The sequence below is a fragment of the Furipterus horrens genome, unplaced genomic scaffold, assembly GCF_987537825.1.
Source record: "Furipterus horrens unplaced genomic scaffold, mFurHor1.1.pri manual_scaffold_3, whole genome shotgun sequence".
In the NCBI taxonomy this organism is placed as follows: Eukaryota; Metazoa; Chordata; class Mammalia; order Chiroptera; family Furipteridae; genus Furipterus; species Furipterus horrens.
The window spans coordinates 185,140,180-185,154,039 of NW_028327173.1; the positions used below are offsets into that span (position 1 = coordinate 185,140,180).

A 13,860-nucleotide genomic window follows, 5' to 3' on the forward strand; every position below is an offset into this window, starting at 1 on the left:
AATTCAATATTTATTCTAATTATAAAAGTAGGAAACAAACCAATTAGTATTAGCAATACTTGTGATATTTATCAGTGGTAGAAATCCCAGATATATTCATTTCGCAATAATTGTTATTTATCTCAAAATGTCATTTCTATTCATCATACTTCAAAACTGCAGTAATTATTAGACCCACCACTAGATCTTGTTATCTAATGTGTCAATAAACACACATTACTATAACATTTTAAAAAATATTTTAAAAACTTTATTTTAATTTAGTTTTTTTAATCCTATATATTTTATTTATTTTTAAACATTATTGTAATAAGCAGCCTACTAGATTTACCAGAATTACAGAGGGTCTGTAGTACAAAAAGCTAAGAGCCTGTGCAAACTCAAAAGTTTCATAATATAGAGTCATAGAAAAAAAAGACAACAAAATGTACTTAATTTTTTAAAAATATTAAATCATTAGGGATAGTGTGCTAATATAATTCCAGAATCTTTATAACCACTTAGTTCTGTCAAATCACAGCAGCATCTTAACTCTGTTATACAATTTGGCACCTCAGTAGAAACTGAAACCTATGTATTTGCCATTTACCTAGAAGCCACCTGGGATATGAAGTGACAAGATGTCTTGATCATGACCCTATAAAAACAGCAAAGGGTAATTCATTAAGCTCTCAGTGCTGGACTTCAAAGTATTAACAAGCCTCAAAAGTTCAGTGAGCTACATCAGTGAGAAAGGGCAGCTAATGAAAAGAACATAGACTTAGTGGGCAGGTTTCCCTGGGAGGTTTAATATCTTTTTGCAGGATCACTGAAGTAGTCTCACAGCTAATTCCCTGGTAAATTCTATTGTGGGGAAGCAGAGAAAGGAAGCCTGAGAAACATGTGCACTTGATATTTGTCAAGGTAGGCCAACTGCTATTTAAAAAAAATTTTTTTTTTAGTGGTTTAACGCAATAAATGGGTATGTATTGTCTGTCTACAATGTCATTTGGGTGCTCCTGGTCAGAGGTCTGGTAATGTTTGCCAAGTGTGATTCAGAAACCCAGGCTCCTTCAATCTAGTGGCTTCACCATCTCTGGGGCCTCCTTATGGTCCTCTCCATTGGATCCTCTGTATCTGGCCAACAGATGAAGGGCAAAAATGGAGGATTATACATGGGAGGATTTATGGTCAGCCTTTCCACCTACATTCCATTGGCCAGAACTCATTAACATGTTTCTACCTAACTTCAAAGGAGGCTGGGAAACAGGGCCTATCAGTATGCCCGGAGAGGAAGGAAAACAGATTTGATGAACAACTAGTCTAAGTTCTGGCTACAAGAACCAGAAATATATTTGAGTGAATTGAGCATCGTGGTGTCAGTATGCAGGATTAATCTGACTTACTTTTGATAAGATGGGTAATTATTTCTACTGGTGAAGTTATCCTTGAAACCCGAGTGCCTGTGAATATGAGTAGTAATGATAATAAAGAATCTACTCCTGACCCATGTGGCTCAGTTGTTTGGGCATCATCCTGCAAAGTGAAAGGTCTCCAGTTCTATTCCTGGTTAGGGCATATGCCTGGGTTGCAGTTACGTCCCGGAACTGTATAGGGCACATAGGAGAGGCAACTGATCGATGTTTCTTTCCCTCCCTTGCTCTGTCTCTAAATATAAATAAATAAAACTTTAAAAAAACTTTTAGTATTTGCTTACACTGTTTGAAAATCGCTGCCTTACAGTAATACCTCCTTGTTTTGCTAAGACTTAAAAGACACTTCTTTGTTAAACCAGCAGAGGGAGATAGGTATTAAATGTATCCTCTAAAAAGAAATACACTGCCTTACACTACTAAAGCTGTTTGAAGTTATAACGTTGCCATGGAGATGTCTGAAAAATTTTGGAAAGCATCATGTAAGTTGGCATCAGGTGAAATATTTTTCAGGTCTTTACATAAAAATTTATTTTGGTAGGAGTAACACCCAGATTCCTACAAGCTGTAGTGTCATGGTTAAGAATTTAGAATCTGGATTCTCAGAGCTCTGCACCTTCCAAGCTATGTGACTTTGAGAAAAGTACTTATTTTTCTGATCCTGATTCTTTGTCTTTAAATTAGTCCATATAGTAGCCACCCCCCCCCCGGGGATATGTTTTAAGGCCCCTAGTGGGTGCATGAAACCACTGATTTTACTTAAAGGAAGCACTCTACAGCTTCTCTTTGGCATAACTGAATTACCAGCATCATTACTCTTACACTTGAGGGCCATTATTGAGTAAAATAAGGGTTACTTGAATACAAGCACTGCCATAATGCAATACTGGGACAGTTGATCTGATAGCCAAGACGGCTACTAAGTGACTAACAGGTTACTTATACAGCTGTGGATATTCCTGACAAGGATGATTCACGTCCCAGGAAGGACAGAGCAGGACAGTGGAGATTTCATCAACAACTCAGAATGACATGCAGTTTAAAACTTAGAAATTGCTTATTTCTTGAACTTTCTGTTTAATCTTTTTGGACCACGGTTGACTGTGGTTAACTGAAACCTGGGAAAGCAAAACCATGGATAAGGGAGGACTACAGTACTTCATAGAATGGTTAGAGGGCTAAAAGTTCTTAGAACCATTGTTGGTTACTATTATTAAAGTATTTTAAATACCCTAGTTACTGTTACTTCCAGCGTTTAAGTTTCTCTAAATTTTAGAAATAGTCCAGATATGTTGCTATGTTTGGTTTTTAATACCCAGTGCTCCGGTTATTCAGGTGAAGAATTGAAAACATCTTAGAAGGTATTTGTTTTGGAAATCCTAATCTCCCCATCCACAACACCTAAAATAGGTGGGATTTGATTAACATGCCTGGCTCAGAGAGCTCTAATCTATATTTGATCTCCTAGAAAGTGGGTTTTTTGGACTTTGATCTGAGGTGGAAGGGGAGCAGGTAGATACCGGCTTGATCTTGGCAGGACACTCACAAAGGGTCGCGTCACACCCATCCAGCCCCGTCAGCCCTTCCTCGATCAGCGACAGCCGGCCTCTTCCCGCAAAGGGACACACCTGTCCGTCACCACACGCTTAACGACCAGACCCTGAGATTACCTTTACGAAGTCAGCCGCAGGGTCTCGTCCTTGGAGGGAAAGCCCGCTGGGTGGTGGGGTGACGTCAATGAAGGCGTGCCCGGGCCCCACGGAGCAGTGGGCGGGGCCTGCGGGAAGGTGTGCGGGGGGCTGGTTGGGGGCACGGCCGGCGGGGCGGGGCCGTGACGTCTCGGAGCTGCGCTGTGCGGCTCGCGCGCTGGTAGGTAAGCGCAGCTGCGGGCGGCGGCGCTCACTAAGTCGGCGAGCCGCACTGAGCAGCCTACCGCTTGGCAGCATCCCGCGGTGCCTACAATGTCCCTAAGAAGCAGCCTCTCGCGTCTCCGGACGCAAGTGCATTTCGTCCTGAAAAAGTCCGTCCACTCCGTGGCTGTGATTGGAGCCCCATTCTCACAGGGGCAGGTGAGAGTTAGGACCTGGCACCGTGGGGCAGGATCTCCGCCCTCCCCAGAGCCGGAGAAAACAGGGGTGGGGGGCGAAGAAGCGAGGAGAGGATGGGGAGGAACGTTGTGGGGACGTACTGGTGGGTTCCCGCGATTGGACATCGGGAGAGCACGTGGGATTTTCTCCGGTAGAAAATGGGGAAGGAGGGAGGGGATGGAGGGTACCCTTTGTGCGGTACGGACAGGGGCAAGAGCTGGCGGGTTTCTGCGTCCTCCCGGGAGGAGCGAGAAAGTGATGGGTCCCTCTTGGGGTGATGGAGGAGAGAGGAAAGGAGGGAGAGGATTCCACGGATACGCTGAGGAGGAGGAACCGGCTTGAATCCTCGGTGGAACATAGAAGGAGCGGCGGTTTAAAAGAGCGATCTCTAAGAACTCGGAATCCATCCTCAGAGCATTAACTGGGAAGGAAATCGGCGCTGGCCGCTCCATTGGCGGGAGGACGGGAGGGGCTCTTTGTTCTCTTAAGTGAAAGAAACCTGCCCCCGTGGAGCGCTCACTGGTAGAAGCCGGCGATCTGGCCCCTGCCTGCCACACGCATCCAATACCAGGTCCTCACCTGGCTCGGCCGGTCTTGGCCTCCGCTTGCCCTTTACATATGGGGCTTGAAAGGTTAATCTGATTCCAGTGATTGTTGTTTTCCCCTCCTTCCCTGCAAGTGTTTGAAATAATCAGACCTCAGGTGAAAATAATGATAATAGCAGGTTTTCAGAGGGATCTACTGGGAACTAAGTACAGTAGTCCTCTCTCGGTTTGGCTTTCCAATATTATCTATGGTCATCTGTGGTCTGAAAACATTAAATAGAAGAGTCTAGAAATAAAAGTCATAAGTTTAAAATCACACGCTGTCGTGAGCAGCATGAAATCTCTAGCAGTCCTCTGTCCCGGCAGAGACCAGAATCATCCCTTTGTCCAGCGTATCCACGTTCGGGTTACTCCCTTAGCCCTCTTAGCTGTAAGATTGACTGCTGAGATAGCGCAGTACTTGCTCAGCAAATGGTTCTGTTTTACTATTAGTTATTGTTGTTACTCTCTTACTGTGCCTAATTTATAAATTAAACTATCATAGGGTCTGTCTGGCACTATCTGCGATTTCAGGCATCCACGGGAGTGTCTTGGAATGTATTCCTGTGGATGGGGGAAGGATTGCTGTATAGTATAGCTGATTTCTGTATTTCTGTGAACTCTCATCTTATTTTCAATCATCTTTCTTCTCATCTCATTGTGTAATTTATGTGACAGAAAAGAAAAGGAGTGGAATATGGTCCTGCTGCTATAAGAGAAGCTGGCTTGATGAAAAGGCTCTCCAATTTGGGTAAGTGGGGGAATCTGAGATGTCTGTGCGGGGTGGTAAGGGACCAGTTCAGAGTCTGCTCTGTTATATGCAGGCAACGCACAGTGTCAGCTGTGCTCGGACTTGGGAAGTGTCTCTCGTTTTCCCTTGGATTCCGTCTGCAGCTTAAGATCTATAAGAGCCTTCAGGCAAAGTCCTGTTAGATAAAGAGAGTGTATGGAAGGCAAGGAGATAGAAAGAGGCAGGACCTGAAACAAGCTGTTAATGACTGCAAAGTGGTGCTAGGAATGCTAGCTCCAACTCTAACTGCACAGTCAGCCTTTCCGCCTAAAATTGTAGGAGGTGCTCACGACCCATCAGTTTAGCCATTTTCCCTCTTCAAATCATTCATTTCTTCCCTAGGATAATAGCTTTTATTACTATAAGCAGAGCTTTAGATTTGTGTTTTCCAAACTTTCCTGATTATGAACATCACCTGGGCTGCTTTACACTGAAGACAGCAATCTCTGCTAATCACTATTTTTCAATACTGGATAAACCTATGCAGCACATCTGATGAACTGGGCCTGGTGTTGCTCAAACTGCCTGCTCATTAATGGGCTCTGCCTTAAGAGATTCCTGACGAGAATCATTTTCAGCCTCTCACGCAGGAGACAAAATTCAGCTGAGCTGAATGAGGGGGATGGGCACATTTGTAGCTGCCTCTCTTACTGAAGCTTTGTAGACTGGCCATCCTGTCCCAGCTCCTGGTACTTTTCCACTCCAACCTGGGGTAGCCATTCTCCCTTAAATACTATGATACATCCTCTGCAAATGCTCAGCCTAAAGTGATAATGAAACTTCAGTTTATTTGGTCTTCCCTTTCATTAAAAAAATATTTTTAGTTTTAGAATTGATATTCTTACCCTGTAGCTGATTGGTAGCCCAGCTGGTAGCCAGACTGCTCATGAGCAGTCTGAAATAGGATCTCATTGCATATTAATAAGATTGTGGCACTCAGCAGATTTCCAGTGTGTTGTTGGGCTAATCTCCAGGAACATGTTAGAGAAAAGTACTGAGAGAAGTTTCAATGCTCTATTCTGAAATATCAATAGGACCAAAATAACTTAAGTTCTTTGAGCATTTTCAAATAAGAAGCATGCGTCAAATTTTGAGGGGAAGAAGACCCAGGAAAGGTAACGTTCACAAATCCCTTTGTTCCTTGCCTTCTGCTCTGATGTCACAGGCTGTCACTGTTGCCACGGTATCACTTAAACTTCTGTTTTCTCAAATGAATGTATTTGACCTGGTATCTGAGTTTAATAAATACACTCAGTGGTTCCTCACTCAGGTAAGCACTTAATTTTAATATAATAAGGAGAACCTGAGAGAAATAACGAGGCAATTGCTCTGGCAAGGCTCAGATGTAGTGCCTCTGCTCCTGATTCCTGTTAGCTCTGACAGCCGTGGTAATTTGCCCTTTTTTCTTCTTTGGGGAAGTATAACTGTAAATTAAGATTAGCAGTTTGAGGTCTGTCTCATTGTGGTATGGTAATTTGACCTAGCGTTGGTACTTAAGAGAAGAGATAGTCTCTGGCACAGCTATGTAAATTACTGTGCCACTGTGACCAGGCCAGGAGTTCTGGGGTGTAGGAAGCCATTTTGGGGCTATCCTAACCCATCTGGGACATTTATTCCCATTTATTTGTCCCAGTTTGGGACATTCCTTCTGTTCTATTGGTACTCCATCAAAGAAACAGGAATCTCTTTGGTTGAGACTCAAGAATCTGGTCTGCTTCAATGAGAACTGATAAGAGGGCCTGAGGAATTGTTTAAACATAAGGATCCGACCTATGAGAGCTGATTAGCTGGAACAGATCAGTGGGTGAGTTCAGGGATCTGTGTTTGCTTTCAGTGGTTGGTAGAGAATGTTAGCAGTCACGGGTTTAGCTGTACAATAGTGATGCTGCAACCTGGTTCCCATCAGACCACTCCCCTGAAACCAGCTTGAGCAAGCTCACTGATTTGTCAGCCTTTGTGTTGCTGGACATCTCGGTTGCACAATTGACCACTTTTTTTCTTGAAATACTCTGTTAGCCAAGAATCCACTCTCCCCTGAAACTCCCCCTCTCCATTGACTGGTCCTTCTTGGACTCCTTTGTGGGATCCTCTTCCTCTTCCCAACCCTCAAATGTTGATGACTCTCTTTTGCATGCATGAAACTGTTTCTCAGTTTTGTTATATGCCATATTATTGTTACGTGCCATATTATTTATTTTGGTGTTGTTTAATTGGCTTTAAAGCTTCATACTTTTTATTTTTTAATTTGTTACATTTGTTGGGGGGTAGCATAAGTTAGTGACATTATGTAAGCTTCAGGTGTACAATTCTATGATACAACATCTGTATATTGCATTGTGTGCTCACCACCCAGATTCTAGTCTCCTTCCATCACCATATACTTGATCCCCTTTACTCTCTTCATCCTCTCCTTGCCCTCTTCCTCTCTGGTAACCACCATACTGTTGTGCGTGCCTATGAATTTGTTTTCTTTGTTCATTTGTTGCTTTCTGTTTTATATCCCACATATGAGTGAAATCATATGGTTTTTGTCCTTTTCCAACTGACTTATTTCACTTAGCATGATACTAACAAGGTGCATCCATGTTGCCACAAATTACAGTGTTTCATCATTTCTTATGGCTGAGTAATATTGCATTATATATATGTACCACATCTACTTTATCCAATTATCCATTGAAGGACACTTAGGCTGTTTCCATATCTTGTCTATTGTGACTAATGCTGCATCAAACATAGGAGTACATATAACTTTACACATAAGTGTTTTCAAATTTTTCAGGTAGATACCCAAAGAGAGATTGCTGGGTCATATGGTAGCTTTACAGTAGTCTCTCTCTATATCGTGGTTCACTTATCACGGCCTTACTGTATCGCGGGATTTTTAAAAATATTATATTTAATTATTTATCGTGGATTTTTTGCTATATCTTGGGATTTTGCGATACTGTATGTGTATGTTGTTAAAGTTATGTAGGTTTAAGAGTGTAGAATACGTTTAAGAACATAAGTAGTGTTTATAAAAGTGTGGAAAAGGTTAAAGGGACTGGGAAAGGTTAATAAGGGAGTGGGAACAGTTTATAAGTGTGTGGGAAGGGTTTATAAAGCCTTAAAATATATATAAATACTAAAATAAATGTAAGGTTCCTACTTCGCGGGTTTTCACCTATTGCAGGGGGTCTAGATTGTAATACCTGTGATAAGTGAAGGAATACTGTATTCTTAATTTTTTAAAAGACTTCCATACTATTTTCCATAGTGGCTGCACCACTTTACATTCCCACCAGCAGTGTTCGAGGGTTCCCTTTTCTCCACATCCTATCCAACATTTGTTATTTCTTATTGATAATAGCCATTCTAACAGGTATGAAGTGATATCTCATTATAGTTGTGATTTTCATTTCCCTTTTAGCTAGTGAGTTTGAACATCTGTTGGCCATCTGCACATCTTTTTTGGGAAGAAATGTCTATTCAGGTCCTCTACCCAATTTTTAATTGGATTGTTTGGTTTTTTGTTGTTGTTGAGTTGTATGATTTCTTTGTATATTTTGGATATTAGCCCCTTATTGGAGGTACTGTTTGCAAATATATTCTCCCATTCAGTTGGTTGCCTTTCTGTTTTGTTGAAGGTTTCTTTTGCTGTGCAGAAGCTTTTTAGTTTCATGTATTCCCCTTTGTTTATTTTTACTTTTACTTCCCTTGCTTTTGGGGTCAATTTCACAAAAACCCCTCTGAGACCAAGGTCCATAACTTTAGTGCCTACGTTTTCTTCTATGTATTTTATTTTGTCACATCTTATATTCAAGTCTTTAATCCATTTTGAGTTAATTTTTGTGTATGGTGTCAGATAACAGTCTAGTTTCATTCTTGGCATGTGGCTTTTCAATGTTTTCATCATCATTGATTGAAGATGCTTTCCTTTTGCCATTGTATGTTTTGGGCTCCTTTGTCAAAAATTTGTTGCCTGTATCTGTGTGGGTTTATTTCTGGGCTCTCAATTCTGTTCCATTGGTCTGTGTGTCTAGTTGTCTGCCAACACCATACTGTTTGATTATTGTAGCTTTGTAGTATAATTTGAAGTCAGGGGGTGTAACAACTCCAGCTTTGTTCTTTTTTCTCAGGATTGTTTTGGCTATTTGGTGTCTTTCATGGTTCCATACAAATTTGAAAAAAAAATTGTTTTATTTCTTTGAAAAATGTCATTGGAATTTTGTTGGGGAGTACATTAAATCTGCATATTGCTTCAGGTACTATGGCCATTTTAACTATGTTAATTCTTCCAATTCATGAACAGGGTATATCTTTCCATTTCTTTGTGTCTTCTTCAGTTTCTTTCAACAATGTCTCATAGTTTTCAATGAATAGGTCCTTCATTTCCTTTGTTAAGTTTATTCCTAGGTATTTTACTCTTTTTCTTGCTATTGCAAATGGGATTGTTTTCTTCATTTTTTTCTCCAATATTTCATTGTCACTATATAGGAATGCAGCAGATTTTTGTATATTGATTTTTGTATCCTGCAACTTCATAGTATTTGCTTATTGTTTCCAATAGTCTCTTGGGTGTAGTCTTTCTCTGTATAGAATCATGTTATCTGACAATAATGACAGTTTTACTTCTTTATTACCAGTTTGGATGCCTTTAATTTCTTTCACTTGCCTGATTGCTCTGGCTAGGACTTCCAGTACGTTGAATAACAGTGGTGTGAGTGGGCATCCTTGTCTTATTCCCGATCTTAGAGGAAACACTTTCAGTTTTTCACTACTGAGTATATTAAGTGAGGGTTTGTCATATTTGGTCTTTATTATATTCAGGTACTTTCCTTCTATACCTACTTTATTGAGTGATTAAATCATAAGTGGGTATTGTATCTTGTTAAGTGCTTTTTTCTGCATCTATTGATTAAATCATATGATTTTTATCTTTTGTTAATGTGGTATATCACATTAATTGATAGACATATGTTGAATCATCTTTGCATTCCTGGAATGAACCCCATTTAATCACAATGTATTATTTTTTTAATGTATTGCATTTCATTTGCTAGTATGTTGTTGAGGATTTTTGCATATATGTTCATCAGATATTGGCCTGTAATTTTATTTTTGTGTGTTGTACTTGCCTGGCTTTGGTATCAGCATAATGTTGGCCTCATAAAAATAGGAAGTATTCCCTCTCCTTCAACTTCTTGTAAGAGTATATTTGATTATTAGACCAGCTGAAAGAACGCTGAAGGTAGAGGAAGTTTCTTCTGCCTCCATCCATAGTTGGCATCGTGAATAGGAAACCTCACTGGCTGGGCACGGCTGATGCTGAAGCTCCTGCAGTAGAAGGATCCTGGGGCCTCTAAAATGAGCAGGCAAAGGTAAGAAGTCTTTCCTAGGCACACTCCCGGATCTCTAGCTGCAGAGTTTCGTCACATACTCTTCCAAAATAGTTAGATTAGCAGGAGAAAATTTAGAGTCATATGCCACCTAATTTGCCATTTTTATTTTGGTTTTTATTTTTTAATTGGGTCTAAAGCTTTATACTTTAAAATGTAACCTGCTCCGCCTTGGCTGGTGTGGCTTAGTTGGTTGGGCATCATCCTGCAAAGCAAAAGGTCACCGGTTTGATTCCTGGTCAGGGCACATGCCTGGGTTCTGGGCCTGGTCCCTCACAGGGCATGTATGAGAAGCAACCACAGGTCATTGTTTTTCTCTCGCATCGATGTTCTCTCCTATTTCTCCCTACTGTCCCCTCTAAATGAATGAATGAATGAATAAATTTAAGTTGAAAAATGTAACCTGCTTCTACAATAAAAAATGAAATCTCAGGCTTCTGCTAGATTTATTTTTCTAATACATTTCATTTTAATAGTTTTATATATTTTTAAATTGATTTTAGAGAGAGGAGAGGATGAGAGACACCAACTTATTTTTCCACTTATTTATGCATTCATTGGTTGATTCTTGAATGTACCCTGACCAGGGATTGAGCCCACCATGTTGGTGTATTGGGACGACACTAACAACTGAACTATCCAGCCAGGCATAGTTGTACGTTTGGAAGTTTGTCCTTCAACCACTAATGGTATGTGTTCTACACTTAACAACCAATAGGATAGGATTCTCCATAATTTGACCCTCATATACCTCTTTAGTCTTATTTCCATCCACATTTCACCTTGTTTTCACAGCAGCTAGGGTTGTGGGTACTTTACCTTGGCTCCATCCACAGAAACACCCATCCTAAACTATGATTTGAAATTCAAGAATGGGCAGCAGCAAAGAACTCCTTTTGTGACGGGCAGGGATGGCAGCAATTGAACAGTATCTTCTGTCCAGTGTCGGTGGGGTCAGCCATCTAAGCTGCCAGTGCCTTTCCCTAGGAGAGGAGGTGAGAGCAGCAGTAATATCTCCACTGTACCGTCCTGCAGTGTGACTGGTGGGGTCAGTATTTCTGGCAGTGTGGCCTTTAAACCAGATTCGGGCCGTCTTAATTAAAGATTCTGGGAATTAGACAAATTGAGCAGATTGCTTTTCTGTTGCCAGAATTGATGACCAAACAGTTTACAAATTCCAATGGGATATAAAATTTTGGATTGGACTCCTCCAAGCCCCCTCTCCCAGGTCTTTGCTGATGAATTCTTGTTCTTTAGTTTGCTTTTTTCCCTAATATGTTACACAATGTTCTTGAAAGTTAATATAACTCATTAGGTTATAGTTTCTTTCTCCTTTAGTTAATTTAGGACTATATTTTAGTCCCTTTGGAATTTAACCACTCTTTGTTCTCTTGGTGTTTTGATTTTTGAACCATCATTTTCCTTAATATCATGTCTGAAAACAGCAGCTGAAAGTTTTAATTAAAGTTATCTTCCAAGTCCCAGGCCTACCTGACTGTAGTAAACAGACCTACCTTACTGTGTTACCGTGAATTACTTTAAATGTTCTGTATCTTACGTGTGGTAGCAGCTACAGGAATGAATACATAATATATATTAATATAAACATCCTTTTCAGGTCTATTTTTCTTAAGAGCAGCTTCTTGTCACTAAAAGCTGTAACATGTTTGTTCGTTCACTAATTTGTATATTCAAGAGACCTGAGCACTACTAATTTCTAGGTACTGAGAATATACTAGTGAACAAAACAGTTCTGTTATCATAGAACTCTCATTCTAATGAGGAGTGGTTTGAAACAGACATAAGTAAAACATAGTAATCAGCTGGTAATGAGTACTATAGAGTAAATGAAAGTAAGAGATGGGAAGATAGCAAGAATTGGGGTTAGGGTAAGCATTGGATATGCAGATAGGGAGGCCTCACTGAGAAGGTGTCATGTGAACAGATCCTTGGGAGGTAAGGAAGGGAACCATGTACATATTTGGGAGAAAAGCATTTCAGGCTGGAGAAACAATAAGTGCAAAGACTCTGATATAGAAAAGTACCTGGGGTGTTCAAGGAAGAAAAAACTTATTGAGCTCTAGCCAGTGGTTGCCATGTGGGAAGGGGAGGGCCTTCCACTCTTTTACCCTTGGTGTTGCAAGAAAAGCCAGAAATCTGGATTTTTGTGGGAGATTTGAGTTGTTTTTTAAAAATGTGATATATCCATACAGTGGACTATTATTGATCCAATAAAAGGAAGAATTGCTAATTCATGCAATAGCACGGTTGTACCTTGAAAAAAGCATTATACTAAGTGAAAGAAGGCAGACACAAAAGGCCACGTATTGTATGATTTCGTTATATGAAATGTCCAGGATAGGCAAATCCACAGAAACAGAAAGTAGCTTAGTGGCTTCCAGGTGCTGTGGAGAGAAGGGATGGGGAGTGACTGCTAATGAGTATTGGTTTCTTTTTGGAGTGTGATGAAGCTGTTCTGGAATTAGTAATTTGCTAATGCCTTAGCAAAAGCATACGTCACTGATGATGTGCCAGAACATAGGCAAGTCTCTTGTCGATATTATTGGGATTTGGCAAATTCAATATAACTATCTCATTCCTGTTTATAAAAGCAGCACATAATTTAACTTACATCTTTTCTTTCAAAGTAGTTTAATACCTAATGTTTACCATGTTTTAGATGCTGTGCTAGACTCTTGCTATTGTGTTATTCTTAATCTGTTAAAAGCAAATTATGATGCTCATTAGGGTGGCTAGTATAAAAAAAAAACAAAAACTGATTAGGTGAGGATGTGGAGTTATTGGAACCCTTGTGCAGTTGGTGGGACTGTAAAATGATACAGGCACTGTGGAAAACAGTATGGTGGTTCCTCAAAAAATGAAAAATATGACCCTGCAATTCCTACTCCAGGCATATATCCAAACATTGAAAGTAGGGTCTTGAAGTGAGAGCTCCCTTGGCCTTTTAGAAAGTCACAGAGGCAGAAGAAGTGAGCCAGCTGGGCTGCATGGACTCAGGAAACAAGTTGCAGAGACAAAAGAAGGGCCCTTGGAGACAGGTTCAGGGGATTACCCTGGGACAAGCTGCTGCTGCTACTGCTGCTCACTGCTCCCCTGGTTGCCAAGTCTTGGGGGGACCCTTAGAGCTTAGGAGAAAGAAAGTAAAGATACATGCCTGAGGAGAGAAGGCAGGGGTGTGATCTAGAGAGAGAGAGCATGCATGCACTGAGTCCTTTGTCTTAAGGGTTTTTATCTTTTCTAAAGGCAGGAATTTTAGGGGAGGTCTCAGGGAAGGATCTCAACAGAATAGTCATTATCTTTCAGGTGTGTTCTTTGATATTCTGATTCATTAAATTGAGCATATAGGGTCAGGGTCTCTATTGACTGGTTGGTGCTAGGGTAGGGTAGGTAATTGGATTATAAAAGGGTCAGGGGGTTGCTGTTGTGTGGCTCCTGAGTTATTTAGGGGTGTCACAACACAGGAGGTTTTGGTTGGTTTTGTATAAGGTGTCATTTGCTCCAATGCTCTTTTGCCCGAAACTGGGGGGCATGGGGGGACAGTTGGTTACATTCTGTTTGTTAGGGTGGCCAGTGATGCAGGCTGTG

At 40.7% G+C, this 13,860-nt stretch overlaps 1 protein-coding gene across 1 annotated transcript in view; it reads left to right on the forward strand.

Annotated features, from left to right (window-relative positions):
• Positions 1–3,298: 3,298 nt before the first annotated feature.
• The window catches only part of ARG2 (arginase 2), a 37,214-nt gene continuing 26,652 nt past the window's right edge, over positions 3,299–13,860 (forward strand). The window contains exons 1-2 of the mRNA XM_090271026.1: positions 3,299–3,481; positions 4,762–4,834. Coding sequence (XP_090127152.1) covers positions 3,374–3,481; positions 4,762–4,834 — 181 coding nt within the window. The 5' untranslated portion in view covers positions 3,299–3,373. The remainder of the gene's footprint in view (positions 3,482–4,761; positions 4,835–13,860) is intronic.